Here is a 16390-nt window from a genome sequence, read left to right as displayed (position 1 = left end):
AGCAACAACATCATCAGAGAATGATAACATCCGTTTCTGATTGTCTGGCTGAAGTGATTGGCTTCGCTTCATTTAAAAAGACAACAATGACGTTCAGTTAAATTGTAATACATAAAAGCTGCACCTAAGACGGACCTATTTTACCTTTCCTTCCATTTAACACGCAAATCTCAGAATTATCCCTCCATGTTTGATCACAGTCATACCAGCAATACTTAATAACAATAAAAACTAAGTTAAAAGTTTTATAAAATTAAAAACAGTGAGTCCTAAAAGTTTTAATGAGTCCTTCACTGCTCTGTCAGTTAATCCTGACCACATGGATCCTAACCAGGAAGTCTGAGGGCCTGTAACCACACAGGAAGTCACTTTAATTAATCTGACAGCGTCCTGCTCCTGGCTGAGAGCAGCATCATTAGGATGGACAGCGGCGCTGCTGAAAGGTAACAAAGACTGTATAAAACTGCTGGCACACAGACATTTTAAAGGTTGTCATGATTCATTGTAATTCATGGTACTGTGAGGATAAAACGGGTAAGAACAATGGAGACAGTAGGAGTCCATTGCTAGTGTGTTTATTATGTTTGAATAATTTTGGTTCAACCTACACTTCCAACACTGATTACTGATTATTTTCACTACAGTGCACTTGATCCTCAACATAATTTGACAATGTTTAAATATTTGTAGTAGCTTCAGTTGATAAATGGTGATAAAAGATAGCACACTTGCAGCAATTATCATATAAAACTCAAACAAGACACCGAGCAAGAAATAAATACAGACATTGTTCAAAACATTCACATTTACAGTATTCTTCTTGGAATAGTAGCACACAAAATATGAAGCTGTATCAAAACTGTAACTTCATTTGTTTTTCCTTTTAACAGTAAATCAATCTGCCCTCCCGGCAGGTCTGGTCAAGCTAAGCTAATGGAGATGACTGTGGAGGGGGAGCCTTAAAGCGTTGGTGGAGAACTCTTGTAGTTGACACATCAACTCACGAGAAATCACATAATCAGTGCCTGACTGCACCTACAAAATGGATAGAAAATAATTCCAACATAAGCTCTTTCACAAAAACAATAGAATAAATTCCACCTCAGATATGACAAATGGCAAACAATTAAATGCAGCTAGTGCACATATATTATATGTTAACGCTAACTATAGCAATTTATATTATTTTCAGAATCAATATTATATTAGATTTATGTCGTGGACAAAACAAACAAAACAAAGAAGCATCCAGTCAGGCACAACAAACACCCTGAAGTAAAATGATAATATACAGCAAACATACTGTAAGGGCTAGTGATAATGATTAAAGTGAATAATAACCAGATCTTCTGTATCTCCATCAGGGAGCACAATCAATCATGTGACGAAGCATTATATGACAAACTGGAGGTTTATAACTACTACAGAATCTTCTTGGATCTGTAATCAGGACAGATTTATCACAAAACGTAACATTACGCAACTACCAAATTTAGCATCTGATAAATGTTTGCTCTCTCTTTTGTTTAATCACAAGGTTGGAGTTGTATCAGAAATTGAGCGCATTTGGTGAATACAGATGGAAAGCCCTAAACGGCTACATGGTCAAGCGACACTTCACATTAGACAGTTAGAGCCTGTAACTGTAGTCTGAAAAACATACTGATCTGTTCCTTACTGTCACTGAAGATTGTTCAATTGTTGTGGTTGCAGACAATTTGCAGAGAAACTTCAGAAGCGGCGTGTTTGTTAAATGAAAGCGCGAGTGCAAGCATCACGGTACATCTACTGTATGCATAGAGTAACTGCAGCATGCTTGAGAGTGAAAGTTTTAATATTAATGTCCATCAGTATGTTATGAAGCGCATTCAACAAGTGGCAGTTTGTGTTTTTAACCACAAGGACTGTAGGTAAGCATATAATTAGCATTAGGCTAACATATGAGCTTTAAATGTATGTATACAGCAGCTCTACTTCTGTATGTGCTGTACAGCCCGTTGAACACACTACAACATGAATGCTAAAGTGAAAATGAAGACATTCTGCGCTGAGCTCCACTATGGGAGTTCCTCTGTTGGAGTGTCCGTCTCTGTAGCTGCTTGATGCGTTCAAGGTCTGCTCCGTGCATCAGTCTATCTCTTGGGTCTGTCAATGTCGTCAATGGCTGCCAGAAGCTTCTGACGTGCCTTCTTGTTTATGTGCGAGCCCAGACAAACGTTCACCAGGTTGGCTAGCTGCTTCATGGAGTACTCCTGCACAAGAACACAAAGAGTTGGTCAGCAAGACACACAATGCTGCCTCTCAGCATGAGGCGTTCAGGGAATTGCAGATTTAGCAGAAAAACACAACAGCTGCAAGCCTCCATCAGTCTCACCCTGTGATTCTTGATAAACTGCTCCATGTCGTTCTCCGTCAGGTAATAGGCCTTGATGTAGGTCTCAACAAACTCTTTATCTGGGATGGGTCGCAGGTCGGTCAACTTCTCCAGCTTCATGAGGAACTGTTGGAAGTCCAGCTGCATCAGGGCTCGGCCCTCATTGCTGCATTTCTTCACATTCGCATAGCTACAGTAGAGAACAGCCAGAGGGGAGAGGAGGACATTAGCATTTCCCCCAAGGGTTCAGGTACAGGTAGGAAATGACTGGAAAGTAAGTAAATTCTGTGGTACTCTTCTTCATCACAGGTGTTGGTCACAGGCTCATTTTAAGATTAGATTACCTTTACTGACTCCAACTGAATTTAAGTGTTCAGGATGTAAGTAGTGTACTCTATGTTCAATAATGTGATGTGATGTCAAGTTATGAGTCTGGGCCTAAATTACTGGCAAACTTGCCTCTAGTGTCTTTTTCAAGGAGAAAGTAATGTGGCAATGGTTTTAAATTCTTTCATTTTGGTCCGTGTTTCACTGCGAATCTGTTATGCATAAAAATTGTCTGGAGATGTGTTTCAGCGTGTCATATGCCAAATTAACATTTGAATCACAATGGAAAACGCTGTCAAAACTCCAACAGTGAAGTAATCAAAAAGCTGTGTGGTAATTTAGGTTACCAGACGGTGGGGAAAACTCCATCGGACAGAATCAACTGAAGGTCAAATAGAAGGTTAAAAAGAAGGGCAAGTATGAGCCTTTATGCTTGTTTCTGCATGTGTCTTATATTAGACAGTCAGGTTGGTCCACACAGCTGTCTCTGTCGTGTCAGTAAATGTGTGTGTGGGCCAGAGTACACATGCTTTTCAGTGTGTGTTTCATGTGTTTGGCAGCGGGAACCGTCGTCCACTAGCAGGTCAGCGTCTGTGACATCTACAGAACATTAACACACCACACAGACGGGTCTGCTCGCTGTAAACTCTCCCTGTCTCACACTTTTGCTTCTCTCTCTTCTGTTTCCATTTTCTGCCCCACCCTCCATCTCTCTCTTTCATCACCTCCCTGTGTCACCTTCCCGCTCTCGCTGTCTCTTTTGCTTGTGAGGCCTGCCTGAGTTTCGTTTGGAGTGTTTGAGCTTGGCCTCAGAATGCTAACAGTGCCATTTCTGGGAGTCTCTAAGGGGAGACGAGCGCTGGACAGAGAGATTGAATAACAGGCTGATACCACCAAGCCATACTGTCTTGGTGTGCCAGAGGGGTGGGAGGTGTGTGTGTGTGTGTGTGGAGGGAGTGCGCTGGGAGAACTAAGCAGAAGTCTGCAGCAGCAGCTTGAATTTGCTGAGCGTCGCAATTGTAATGGACCATTTGCACACTGGAAAGGGTTCAAAAGTTCAAAAAATGAGAAGAAAAGAGCTCAGCATATGTGTTGGGAAGTAACCCTGTTTTTGCCATGGTCCAGTGTTCCCGTTCTCGTTCTTAAAACACTTGGCTTAGTTCAGTTTATTTGAGAAAATAAATGAATACACGTGGTGAAAAGAAATAAAAAAAGAAGACAGAATTAACCAGAAGGATAATTCCCATCTGTAGCCCCTGGCTAAGGTGTTAAAAAAGCTTCTACAATACATCAAAGCAAAAACAAAACAGGGCATGCAGACAGCAAAAGGACACATGGTTGTTTAACAAAACCTAAAATAATATATATATATATATATATATGAGACAGTGCAAACAAGCAGGACATATAGAGTTTAGTGCTGATATGTGTATGTATTAATCATCCAGGTCAAGCACTAAACCACTTAACAAGCATTTGTTCTGAACTATTTTCTGTGCCTGCAATTACAATCCTTCTAACTCTCTCTGTCACCTGCTGAGATAAGCAGCCTGATATGACTTTGGCTTTGACATCAGCCGGTTTCTTATTCCCGATAAAATGTGTGTAACCTCCTGATAATCGTCAGCTGTTAGCTTTCTGCTTTGACACCATCCAGACAGTCGGACTCAGTGCTGCTGTGCAACCAGTCTGTCATATCAGAGGAAGTTTTTTATCACACCTTCAATCTAAAAACCTATTTTGCACATTCACTCAGCACACAGATGCTGAGTAAAGAGACAGCGGGCATGTAGGTGCGGAGAAAAAAAAAAATAAATACACTGATGTCTTGTCACCTATCACAACCCATATCTCTCGCACACGAGGGAGAAAGTAGTGAAATACATTACGAGGGATGTGTCAAGAACGTTTTGCGGTTTGTTTGAGTGGCCTGTGTCCTGCCATCCCCTGATGGGCCTTTGGTGAAGCTGGAGAGATGTGACACTGAGAGCTGCCAGCATGACGAGTGAAGGAGATGGCAGGACTTTAGAAGGGTTTTCTTATGGGATTACTTCAAGGGAACTTGCCAGCAGAATCTCCAGGTTTCGCATGTACTTGTCGCTAATTCTAATGTTCTTCATAATGCTTGACTACATGCCTCAGAAAGAATGTTTCTTTTTTCGTTTTTTTAAATTTGTGATTTGCAGATGTTCAAACTGAGGGATTAACACAGAGAGAAAATAAATCAAAGAGGTCAGTATCTCTGTAAAGACGCGATGGATGAGACATGAGAGAGCCTCAAATCACTCTGATGAAATAACTCACAAATGCTCTTTGGTGCACATACAGGATGACTGAAACCCCCAATGTTTTCAAGAAATAAGACCTATTCAACAGGTCTGCACTATATTTTGTTCAGGTGCATTACTGTTTGAATATTTCATAGTGCCAAAATGTGGATTGAGTAATCTTTGCATTTTGTTTTGCAGTGCAGTAACAATTTCACACTGAAATGCTTCTTGAATAGATATCTTATAAATACTGAATGCACTAAACCTTACTTCTGACTGAAGCTGAAACCAAACTGGCAAACTATAAGTAATTGTCATGTTGAATAGTTTTAAGATGCTGACTTTTTTTTGCATGTATTTAATAAGGTAGAATCTGTGCTCCATTAAGTGTTAATTTCCACAAAATACCTGGGCAAGAATACAGTAAAAGCACATTCATGGCAAATATGCTCACAGCACATTTGACCTTCAGTGCTTTTAAACTGGTTTGTTAGGATGGCAGCGGACCCACTCAAACTTAGATATGCACATGTTTCTGTAGATGCAAAAACTTGATGTTACTTGTGTGGGAAAGCCTGGCGTGACAAAAATCAACCAAGGGCAAAATGTAGTCTTCAAGTGCTCTTAGCCGGAATAAATAGAAATCCACAAAGTGTAAAAAGAAGTCCATCATGCTCAGGTTAGGTTATAGGAGCTGCTGAGAGACTGGTCTCAACTCCCTCTGCCTCTAAATCCTATTAACATCTCTCAACGGGTAATTTGACAGGTTACATAGACTCTATCCAACAACAGCTTGTGACAGGCTGTGTTTGGGTGTTTGGTATTAAAACATGAAATATACTGCAACGAAGTAAGCTTCTCTAATAAGGGTTACAAAACATGTACAAAGCGTAAAATCACATCAATATGCCAAACAGGTACATCACAGAATTGTCTAATTATCAAATACTGATTGGCTGATACACACATGTAGCGTGGACCAAACTTAATTCATTTTCGCACTGCTGAACAGTTGTTAAATGACTTTCTCACCCTTCTACAAGGGTCCTGTTGGCCAGGCGGATGCAGTGCTCCCACAGGACGTTGGACACTGGCAGTGGGATGCGCACATGTCTGGAAACGTCTCCCAGCCGTTTGTTAAACTGCTCAAACTCCTGGGATAGTAGAGGAGAAAGCACAGGTGAAAACATTCGAGAGTTAACCAGAGTTTTATAGAACGCAGCAGAAACATGTGATGTTCAAGAGGTGGATTGTTTTACTTAGAAAACCTATAATCAGTGAGATATCAGTTATATAATAGACACGTGTTATAAGGACAAATCCATAATATTTAATGGTAAAATAATTGGCTTGTGCAAGATATATTTAAAAAAAACAATAAACCTACATGCTATATCGGACATTTATAAATACCACAGTAAACATCAGCATCTAAACAGGGAACAAGCCACTATGGGACAAATACAACTTTGGTTTCCCAACTAGAAGACATAAACAAAATAAATGGCTTAATGACAACAACAATAACGTATTTCCTCTGACTCACTCTCAGCTACTCTGTGTTCCTGGATGAAGCCCAACACCAGCTCCCCAAGTCTTAAGTTGGAGAGGCTGAACAGAGTTACAAAACTACCTCATGGTGTGAAGTGTGCAACCCAATTATTCACAGTCTGTGAAAAATAAGATGCATAAGGGGTTTGCATAAATCTTTTTTTTTTTTTTTTTTTTTTTTTACTTACTCAGCCATTTAACATGGTGCACTCTACGGTGGCAAAGTAAATCAGATCAATCACAGCTAAATGATTCTTTCCCCTCGGAGTAAACGGACTACAGTATGTCTGGGATGTTGTACCGCAGCTCTACTTTAACTAAGCTGGTTTGATGTTTTTGCAGTCTGGACTGATGGACACAACATCCTGATGTGCCGAACAGACGGAGGCAGGAAGTATGACTCCAACAAGCCACAAATCAAGCATTCACACAAATCATTTGCGCGCTGCTGTGTATTGTACTCTGGTCTGGGAACATCCCGACTGGACTCATTCATCAGCTTTTTGAGCTTTTACAGTCTGCCCTTCGTCTGCCTTTGGGCTAATCTGATTTAATCTTACAATAATGAGATGACCTTTGACCCTTGTAGTAACATAAGGCATCTTAGCATTTCTTGTTCCAAAATAGTAATATTTCCAATATAATTTCCATACCCAAGCACTCAAAAAACACAGGAAGGCTGACTGGCCTCCAAATGTTCTCTGTTGTATGTTTAAGATGGAGGCTGCAGGAATCAAAGATACACTGTACAGTTTTGGTCATAACTGGCTTGCAGCTACCTGTGAGATAAAACATCTCTACACAGGAAGAGATTTTAGCAATGCCAAACACTTGTTGTGTACTCACTGAACTCTGAAATGTTCAATTATGCATGAAATTATACGATTATGATATTATGTTGCTATTTACAGGAAACAAATTGATGTATGTAAGAACTGTACATAAATATGATGCATATGTCTTGGGAGAAGTACATGGTTTACTGGTGTGTGTGTGTGTGCATACAAATCATAGACTGTATATACAGTCTATGGTGCAAATATGTCTCTGATGACTTTAATCAAACTGCATCATTTTAAAAAATGAAGCTGAATTTTTAGGCGTGCACAACTACCATTAATTTTGCACCCGAGAATGAAATGTTACTCTCTCGTAAACAGTCCCACAATAGTATCTGACTAAAGCATTTTGTCAATGAAGTCTCTCTGAGGCTGCTGCATTTCCTTGCCACTTTATATGCAAATCAATGCCATTGTTGAACGCTAGTGATCAACCTGAATTCATGAATAAAATATTCTCCTGCATGCAGCGCGACAAAATGTAGCACACTCTTTTAAATCAGTGCACATAACACAATCCATATGCATTATGAGTGTCTGACAAGTTGGCAGGAAAGGCTATTAGCACCTGATGGGGAAAAGTACATGCAAGTTATAAATATGCACAATATCAGTCCATCAGCTGGACCATTTTGACACGCTTCGACATTTAAATCAAAGCCAGTGAGACAGAGATTTCCCCCTTAGGCAATTTAGCTCATTAGCTAAATTACTTAGACTTAACTATAGAGCTGCCAGAGTCAGACAACGATCTAAGAGCCACTGAGGAATTCAAAAGGTGGGTTTGAGCTCTGTTTTCATTGGCAGACAATGTTTAACTGTATGGACATGTGTATATGTCTATATATATTTACTTATCTATTTCAACAGCATTTGTGATTTAAAGTGTGACTTAATCAACAGCTCTCTGAGACATGCTGATGCATATATGGAGATTTGTCTTGGTTTAGCGCTGGTCTGCTCAGGATTTAGCACCACAGCGAGCCCTTCAGACCTTTCTGTCTCTGAACGTCACAGGCGAGAAAACTAGTGCCGTGTGTCCTTCCACCACATGCAAAATGTATTAAACGGGATGAGTGGTCGGCATGCATAAAGACACACATTTAGTAGGAAAACGTCCAGTTCCAAAAATATGTCTGTGACCGGTGAACTCAAACTTCTTTAACAAAGCTGAAACTTAAGGGGAGATCTGCATTCAACTCTCAACAGCTCACCCACGTACTAAATTATTCACCCCATCCCAAATAATTGATATTAAAGATCCCTGAATGAATTTTAACTCAAGAGGGACAACAAGAAACTTAAGAGTTCTTGACTTTAAGTGGAATAAAGGGTAATACTTTATGTAAATGGAACAGATGCTAAAGGGATAACCCAGATTATATTTCACAAGAATGAAAAAAAAATACTACGAGAGGAAAATCCCTGCTACATGAGAGCAAATCTATTACAGTTGCCTTTTGTGTGTTTTGTGTGTTCTCCTTTTTTACTGTAGATATTGCATGCCACTGAAAGGGCTGCAGTGGATAGTTAGTGTTTGAGTGTAGAAAAAGAATACAAATTCTGGCAATTCTGAACTTTTCACAGATGTAAGTACACTAACGATGCCAGTCGTCTTGGTACAATAATTTATATTGAACTGAAAATAATCTCATTGGCATAAATGATGCAACATTTTTAATGGGGAGATGTTCGCAATTATCTCTGTGAAATGTGAGACAAAGCTGTTGTCTCCATTTTTGTCTTTGAACAAAATCTGAACGCAGCAGAACTTGGGATCAACAGTGCAGCATTGTTACAAATTTACATTTGACAAGAGCACACAATGGATAAAACGACTACATGTAATATCAAAGGTGTCACTTGCAGTAACAAATCTACAGATAATTATGAACCGACACTGCAGTTCCCCTCATCTTAATGTAGCGTTTCAGGCTCTTCTGGCTTTGTTTTAGTTTTTCTAGGCAGCTATTTTACTGTTTTGGTTCGCGCTCCCTGCTCTCAAACTTGTTTCCTGCAGCAGGCAGCGGCTGGAAACTAAAATACGCTAACTGTATGCAACCTGCCAACCACAAAACGGCAAAATTAGTAATTAGCTGGTGGAGCATTCAGCCTTTAAATATCCAGATATCTCCTTCAGAAGTTGGTGGCGACCAAAACAGAGGTAAGAGAAGAGTTAGTAATGCTGCCAGAAACACTCTAATTTAAAGCTACTGTTGCTCCAGGCCTGATGGGTGTGTAAATAAGCCACAGTGTACGAACACAATGGCCATAAACATTTTAAAACATGATGAAATTGTAATACTGTGTAAGAATGCCCTAGCGGCAAAAACCTTATTACTAATGCTGCTTTATTTTCCCTCATTTTAAGCTCCAAAGGAGTGCAAATTCACTGTTTTAACTCCATTCATAAACCACTAACCTACAGTAGAGCCCATCACATATTACATCAACGGTCACACCTGCATTCTTTATGCAACATTACCTTTAACAAGACGTCCACATAAACATTGTGCTGGGACATTATCTCCCTAATGTCCCATTTAACTCCAGCCATCAGGAGCAGCATTTGTTCGTAGTCGATGGCCTTGGCTGCAACAATCCAGTATATTGGTTTCCTAAGTTCACTGGCTGTAGACACCGTCTGAGGGAAGGAAGGGAGTATATATTTATGTGTCATATTCAACATGTTTTGAATGTTATGTAACAATGAGGTAGACATGAAGTCACGGTCTCTTCTGAGATGAACATGTTTTGCAGGTAACATAACGTCATCAGTTGTGCAATATTTCCAAGAGTGAAATAATAGGACATGACATTAATTTATGTTTTGGAAAAACAGGGCTGTTTGTGTACTTGAACATTTCAAATGTCGAGTGGACCAAAAAAAATGAATGAGAAAGAGCCGCCTGTGTGGTTATGACAGACAATTTTCTCCTTTATTGATAGAGAACAAGACTAAATGCTCGGTTGCAAAGACTAATGACAATGGAGGAGGAGAAACTATTTTTAAAGAAAATCAAAAGGGAGAGTTATGTTTACTAATAAGAGTGAATGCAACTGAAATATTCTCTTCAAAACACATCAAAAGAAAAACTACACGTTACAGTGTGTTTTAATTACTGTACAATAAGTGGAAAGATTTTATTCATGATGTTAGATTAAAATGAATGAACCTTCCACCACCAACCTTGAGCAGAGAACACATACCTGAGAATAAAACTGTTGCAGGAAAGGCTTCTTGGCTGCAGGCATCATTGTGTCGAGGTGGGACTGAAGGGACTCAAACTGTTCGGCCAGAAACACACTAATAAAAAAACATAAACAGGCATTCAATCGTCATTATGCGGTCTGAAAAATGTTGTGGCATGGCTCTTAATTATCTTGTTATTGAATTACTAAAGGGTGACAGATCTATTTACTAGAGCGGATATTACTATGATTGAATTTTGATTTGAGGACCTGAATTGGAGCAGCTGACAGTTACAGATAGTGGTAAGAGTGGTAAGTCTGACTCCTCACATTCTCTAGATTTGATGTTACCTGTTAATTTGATAATGTGAATAGATAAAAAAAAGCTTATCTGCACAACCTAGAGACATTTCTGTACAAATGTTACTTGTGCTTACCTTTACTGATGCTAATTGAAAATGCTACACTTGTCCTGAAATTGCACCATGAAATGCAGCTACTGTACACCATCCTCAGCAGTGATCAAATTTCTCCCCCGTGATCATTACAGTTTAATGTAATAGATAATTAAGTTGAACAGACTCCAGTGTTGTCATGGTGCAAATTATCCCCTAGTCCCTTGACTCTGTGGTCACGTTGTGCTGTGTGAAAAACTACTTCTGAGTTCCAAATCACTCCTCTCGGGGCAAAGTATCATAGGGGATGGATTTCGCTTTAAACATAATGTTTAAAAAATATTGAGAACAAGCCAAGTAGCAGAAAAAGAAGTACATGGGAAAAAAGTTACTTGGACAGGACTACAGTAAATACTCCACTGTGAATCCAGCTCTGACTAAACAAAGATCTTTTGATTGAGGCTGATTGATGGCTCTTAAGTGTTATCATACATTAAATAAACTACATGAGCGCGACTGAGTGGACTGGAGCTCAAGGTTGAGTTTAATAAGCATGACTGCTGCAGTACAGCACTGCTCCCACAGTGATTTCTTCACAGTTCCAGGTCAACAACACAGTGCAATTTAAGAGACGAAAACACCTCAACGATACTTAAGCCCCATGAGTGGCCTCCACATTGTGCACTGCCCCTTGAACCCAATTTTATTTTGGCAACCAAGTGAACAACAATATCATCCTCAGAGTCACACGCTCTCTCCAGTGGGAGCAAGTTTATTTTGAATGTTAAAAGGGTAAAAAAAATATATATATTAAAAAAAAAAAATCCAGATATCTCCTTCTTCTTCTTCTCCTTTTTTTATATATATATATATATATATATATATATATATATATATATATATATATATATATATAAAATGTTGTAGCTGAATCATCTTCTTTCATTATTCTGGTGTGTAATCAGCAGCACGTTTTCTCTGCATTTCTCTTTCTTTCACTTTTCATGACAAATAACATTTTCTGAGCAGTGCAGCAGAAAACACCAACTTTCGTGATACATGTATGAATCATTTCATACATTCATACAATTCATACATGATACATGGCTGTATCATCTGATTATTGAGATATTTCAGTTCAAAAACTACACTGATGCTCCATAAACAGATCGTCTGTAAGGATATTGCATGGCAGGTAATACAGGAACCCCCTACAGTTATCTTTATATCAAATTAATCAATATGAATAAGTGCTGCCTGGTTGATGCTTAAATCTGAGATCGCTACATTTCACAGCCAGCGCCCCATAAATGAGCCCAGTGGACATTTGTTCTTTTCACGGAGCAGAGAAAATCACATTAAGGTTAGCTGGAACAGCTTGTGTTTACCCTGGCACATGGTGCAGAGTGGAGAAAAAGAGCACACCCTGCAGTTCACACTTATCTGATCACGCTTGTTTAAATACGACCTGAACAACCGAGCAACAGCAAGAACTGCACCTTACAGAGCTCTTATCTATTTTTGAGTTCTTTTTCGTGCCTCATTGGTTTGTTTATTTTGATGGTCAACAACTCCATTTCAGCTTTTTTTCACCCCTCGATATTTTATTTCAATTGGCAAATGCCGAAGAGGTGATCACAATACACACAAAGGTTATCTGCCTCGTTTAAACAGCTTTTCAGGCAGAAAAAAAAACGTCATACAATTCTGTCCAGAATACAAGTGTCCCTTTTCTCCAGAGAATATTTTCCTTTCAGACTTTACCCAAGAAATACCTTCACCTCTGCACTCTAGCTCTTTTACTCTCATTATTCTTCTGAGCTTGTCCCCTGCCTCCGATACATGAAAAACTTTGTGTGAGAGGGTCTAAGCCTATTCAGCATTTTTGCAGCAGAGTCATTTGGGCCCTTTGTTTACAGACTTTCATTATAAAGCACTTGTACACTGCAGACTTCAGAGGGTCCAAGAGTTGTCAGCCCTGATGATAGTCACATACAGTGCATGTGCGTGTTTGACGACACAGAGGGGGAGAATAATAATATCCACTCTGGTGGAGCAAGACCGAGAAAATAAATCAGTAAATAAGTGGGCAACTGATTGCAAAAGCTTCACACAAATAACAGATTATAAGTAAAAGAGGGGGGAGCAGCTAGCGATTCTGTTTAGTTGTTAAATAGGTCCCTCTGTTTCTCCCTCTATTCAATCCTCTTTTTTTCCCAATTGAACAAATTTTATTGATGTTGAGAATGAAAACAGTGATGTTACACACACACACAGACTGCAGGTAGTGAAATCTTTGTTGGCCAGGCTGCCTAATGAAATAATGACCGCCCTGAGGTGTGGCAGTGACTGAAAACCAGTCTCTTTAACTTGATCAGAGAAAATGCTTTGATGACCATAACAGCCAAGTGACATCACACTGTCAGGACACTCAAGAACTGACACAAAACAAGCCCTGCTGTTATAGTCTTTCACCCTCCTACCTGAGGAATAAAGACCAATACTGCTGTGTCCCATGAATTACAATTCTTCAAGTAGTGTCACTGTCAAATAAATATTAGTGTCTTTAAGGGAGGGCTGTGTAGACAATACTCACAGGGACTCAGTGGCCACCACTCTCTGTGCTAGCCCATAAAGAGTCCCGCCATTAGTGAGGACCACCAGCTGGCTGAGATGGGGGCTGGGCACCTTCTCCTTCCTGTCCTCTGCTGGGCCGTGGACACCTGCGTTCTCCCCCACTGTCTCCTGGAAGACACACGGGAGGACGGGCAAGTTAGCATGCAGATTTAAAAGTGTACATTGATTATATTCCCGCCTCTTCAGCTTTCACAGACCTAAAACGAGGAGACACTTTGTGAATGAGGCACAAGATGGTTCGCCTTTGATACCAGGGAACAGAAGTGGCTCAGGATAAAATACTATTCATAGATGTCAGTTTTAATTGTGAAACTCTGTTACGGTTTCTGAGAAAGAGCTGCTGTTACTGAAACAGTTAACCTCACATAACAAATGTTTCACTTGCAAAATGAAGACAAAATGCAGATGTATTCTGGCAGGTAAGCATAATCTGAAATTCAATCAACCTTGTGGTACTCAGTAACGTCCAAAATGCACACACTATAAAATTCTGCTGACCAAACACTCCTCAACGGCAAGCATTTATCTTCCTTTTGATATATTCCACTACACCTCTCCATCCAACAACCCCTTTATCCCTTAATCTGAAAAACAACAGAAATAGAAAAAGAAAGATTTTAACCTAAATCCCTTGCCATCATTCACAATAATCTATACCATTGAGATTCCATACAGGAGGACAGATTGTATTATTTTCTATAAGGCGTGTCATGGTGGCAACGATGTATCACATTGGCATGCAGAGCTTTGCACTCTGCAGCTGCAAAGCCCGCTGAAACAGCTTCTGGCGGATCAATAGCAATCACACAATTAATGAACGAATGGGAGCTATTAATGCTGTGCCATATTATCCACTTACATACTGCACGCCTGTACAATGTGGGTGTATATTGTGTACGGGTACCAGACGACCAGTGGGCAGCTGCTGTTACTGAGCCTGCACCGAGTACAGACGAGCTATTTTAGAACAAGGAAATAAGTACATTTCAACAATGTACAAATAAATGGTTACTGTACATCAAGTTCATCTGAAAAACTGACAGGAAAAAAATACATATATCATCAATACTTACTAACTGAGAACTATAACAGCCCTGCATGTCACTAGTTTATCATCAGTGAAAACCAGAAAGACAGGAGAACGTGGGAAAAATGTCTGTGCTGAAGATGAACCAGTGTTGTAAAACAGGCAGTATTACGTCTTACGTTCCTCTAACAGCGATCTATTAACTACTATAGGATATATATAAACAGCCCAGCACACAGGCTAAAAATGCATAGTATGCAGCTCAGCTGACAATTTATGGTACCGGCCTGCTTGAACGATACTCGCCTCCTCCTATGTGACGACTGCAACCTTTCAGGGACCTGTAAGTTATCTCTCTGCATTCAATCAAACCTTCAGTGTTGCAGAAACCATTATCAGTCTGAAATAAAATTTTATCACATTCAGATGATTAACGCTTGAATTATATTACTTTTACAATGGAGGGAATCTAATGGCTTCCCTATAGAGGGTGCAGTATATCTCTCCCAAGAGCAACTTTCTGCAAATGTAAACGCTGTTATAATTTTAAAATCAGAAGCATGAATAGAATAAGACATTCAGTAGAGTATAGAACTCCTCTGCACACTTGGTAAAATTAAATATCATGAGCCTTAAATAACAACTAAATTATGAATGAATTAATCACATCTGATTACAAACAGAATTACTAGTTGCTCCTTAGTCTGAATAACAAATCCTGACAGGACAGGAAACAAAAGTATGTACTGATGTTTTGTCCACTGCAGACTTTCCTTTCCTTTGGCAAGAGGCTGCAGAGTGCTCACAACAGAACCTCTCGCCGACACCAAAGCATCCACACCTTGGCCTTTGTACACCTGAATTTGCTGAAAGTGCAGTTATTCTAAACTTGGGGTAAAGGGAGAACAACTGAAACTCTTCTTTTACGTGTGCTGCTTATGTTTTTGAGGATACATTATGACTATAAAGGAGTTTGCACTGATTAATGTGTCATATTGAGCCTGTCTGCCTCTGTGAAAATGGTAATACTACTCTGAAGCCTCAGGATTATTGTTTAGATTATTATGTTGCATAAATATGATAGATGGATGGACAGACGGACAGATAGATGATTACCAAGTTTACCATTTCTCCATAAACCACAAAATCACAACAAAGTTAATGTGATTTCCTGCAGCCCACTTTAATATATATGAACATCTTCAAATAAACAAAAACCATTATGCGATTGTGAACATTTTGAAACAATGTCAGCCAGGTCATTTGTCACAATAAAAGGCTGAAGCTGAAAGAAGGACGGTCCTCAACATTTAAATCGCCTGACAGCACATAAACATGAGGAACATGCTGCGGTTATGGACCAGATCCAGAAAAACCATTAGTACCAACTTTGGATTTGCAACAAATGATTAAAGATTTGGAACGGGATTAAAAAAACAAAACAAAACAAAAAACTGTTGTGCAGCAGCAGCTGGTGATCGTCTGTGATGTACCAGACCAACAGAAACACATACAAATACTCAAAATATTATAAACACATGAGGATACATGGGAAGAGTTTTAACAGATGATTTCTATGTACATGGTTGCCTTAAATATTTTGTAATTGAACACTGATTACAAGTTAGGTAAAAAGTAGTGCTAGGTAAAACCAAGGTGGGAGTTGTATAGTCTCCTGTTACTTGATCAAATCAATTCAGCTTGGGTCCTATTAGTCTGACATTACAGAGAAGCATGATATGGTCTATTTTTATATTACTCCACAGGAGGCTCGACCT

The 16390-nt window shown here is 39.4% G+C and overlaps 1 protein-coding gene across 2 annotated transcripts in view; it reads right to left on the bottom strand.

Moving 5' to 3' along the window:
* Positions 1-559: 559 nt before the first annotated feature.
* The window catches only part of vps50 (VPS50 EARP/GARPII complex subunit), a 101921-nt gene continuing 86090 nt past the window's right edge, over positions 560-16390 (bottom strand). For both annotated transcript variants that reach the window (XM_070846593.1, XM_070846594.1), the window contains 6 exons: positions 13545-13693; positions 10572-10668; positions 9847-10005; positions 6004-6125; positions 2375-2564; positions 560-2252 (listed from right to left, as the gene is read on the bottom strand). In XM_070846593.1, coding sequence (XP_070702694.1) covers positions 2133-2252; positions 2375-2564; positions 6004-6125; positions 9847-10005; positions 10572-10668; positions 13545-13693 — 837 coding nt within the window. In that variant the 3' untranslated portion in view covers positions 560-2132. The remainder of the gene's footprint in view (positions 2253-2374; positions 2565-6003; positions 6126-9846; positions 10006-10571; positions 10669-13544; positions 13694-16390) is intronic.

This window comes from Pempheris klunzingeri, chromosome 16, assembly GCF_042242105.1.
Source record: "Pempheris klunzingeri isolate RE-2024b chromosome 16, fPemKlu1.hap1, whole genome shotgun sequence".
Taxonomy (NCBI): Eukaryota; Metazoa; Chordata; class Actinopteri; order Acropomatiformes; family Pempheridae; genus Pempheris; species Pempheris klunzingeri.
This window is presented reverse-complemented; position numbering and strand designations above follow the sequence as displayed.